General features: G+C 55.1%; 1 protein-coding gene across 1 annotated transcript in view; it reads right to left on the bottom strand.

The window, feature by feature from the left end:
• Positions 1 to 1,275, bottom strand: part of TTC13 (tetratricopeptide repeat domain 13) — a 63,834-nt gene that overhangs the window by 61,824 nt on the left and 735 nt on the right. Inside the window, exon 3 of the mRNA XM_023523785.1 lies at positions 20 to 95. Within this exon, the coding sequence (XP_023379553.1) occupies positions 20 to 95 (76 nt within the window). The remainder of the gene's footprint in view (positions 1 to 19; positions 96 to 1,275) is intronic.

Below are 1,275 nucleotides of genomic sequence, written 5' to 3'. Positions count from 1 at the left end.
GGGCCCCCGCGCGCCTCACCTAGCTCTTCGCTCGTGCTGTCGTTATCAGGAGCGAACGGGAACCTCTTCTGCTCTGTCACAGACTTGGCCTGGCTCTGAAATCGAAAAAACACAGACGTGTATTTTACTGCCTCACGAATGAAGAGAAAACATAACGAAAACCTGTAATCTGGGAAGGTAAAGCTACATTCGGTTTACAGGGAAGCAAGAAAGAGTTCACTTTGTCACACCGCCCGCACCCTCCGAGGGCACTGCTTGCGTGTCGCGGCCTCGCTCCCCTCCCTGCGGTCCGGGGCCCGTGTCCAGGAGCCGGCGTCTTTGTCCCCCCCACAGGGCCCATCCTGCTGGCTGCTTCGAGCGCCCTCTCCATTTTCACAGATCACATTCTGGTGACTGGTTCTTCAATGTGGCTCGATAACGGAATACAACTTTCAAATCCTAAAAGCATTTTAGAAATAAGAGCTACAGGTTGTGTAGATGACAACATAAAAAGACCGACGAAATCTGACCAAGAAACGAGACGCTCCACTGAATGCCGCAGAGCACGTGACCGACGTGAGCACGCCGCGTGACGCACGGCTCGCCGTGCGGAATCCGTGCAGACACGTGCGCACGTGGCAGGGGGCCTGAGACGAAGTGGGGAGCTGGGGAGCAAACTACACATGGCAGCTTAGTGGCCGGGGTGACCACAGGCAGGATTCGTGCACCGTACAAAGTGACGGCTCTACCGTGCTCTGGAGACAAATCGTGTCTGATTAACGGCTGCTACTTCCCCAGAGGACAGATCTGCCAGCGCTCAGCCGGGACGTGCCTGGCCTACAGGCTGCACGTGACCATGACGTCACACCGGTCACCAAAGAGACAATCAGAGCTTGTTCACACACAGACAGGAAAGGCGAGACAGTCTGTTGCTCTGGGCAACACTGTAGGATTACAAGTCTAATTCAACAGTTTTTCCATACATCAAGTTGACAGTTATTGCAGTGAGTTATGTAAAGTCAATGGATCATTCTCTGGTTTGCAATTCCTACCTAGTTTCGGCAGTTTTTAGAGGAAAAGGCAAAGCTTAGCTTGGGAAAGAAAGAGTATCCTCTAGTGGGAGTTAAACAGAAGGAGAAAACGATACTACCGATGCCGAAGGAAAAATCCCAGAGGAGAAGCGCGTTGGCCGCTGGCCTCGTGAGGAGAACCGGGCCGCAGCCGCAGGAACCGCGCGTGCACGGGAGGCGGAGCCCGCCCTCGGGGCGGGGCCGGGCGGCGAGGTGCTGACCGAGG

The sequence above is a fragment of the Pteropus vampyrus genome, unplaced genomic scaffold (genome assembly GCF_000151845.1).
Source record: "Pteropus vampyrus isolate Shadow unplaced genomic scaffold, Pvam_2.0 Scaffold412, whole genome shotgun sequence".
In the NCBI taxonomy this organism is placed as follows: Eukaryota; Metazoa; Chordata; class Mammalia; order Chiroptera; family Pteropodidae; genus Pteropus; species Pteropus vampyrus.
This window is presented reverse-complemented; position numbering and strand designations above follow the sequence as displayed.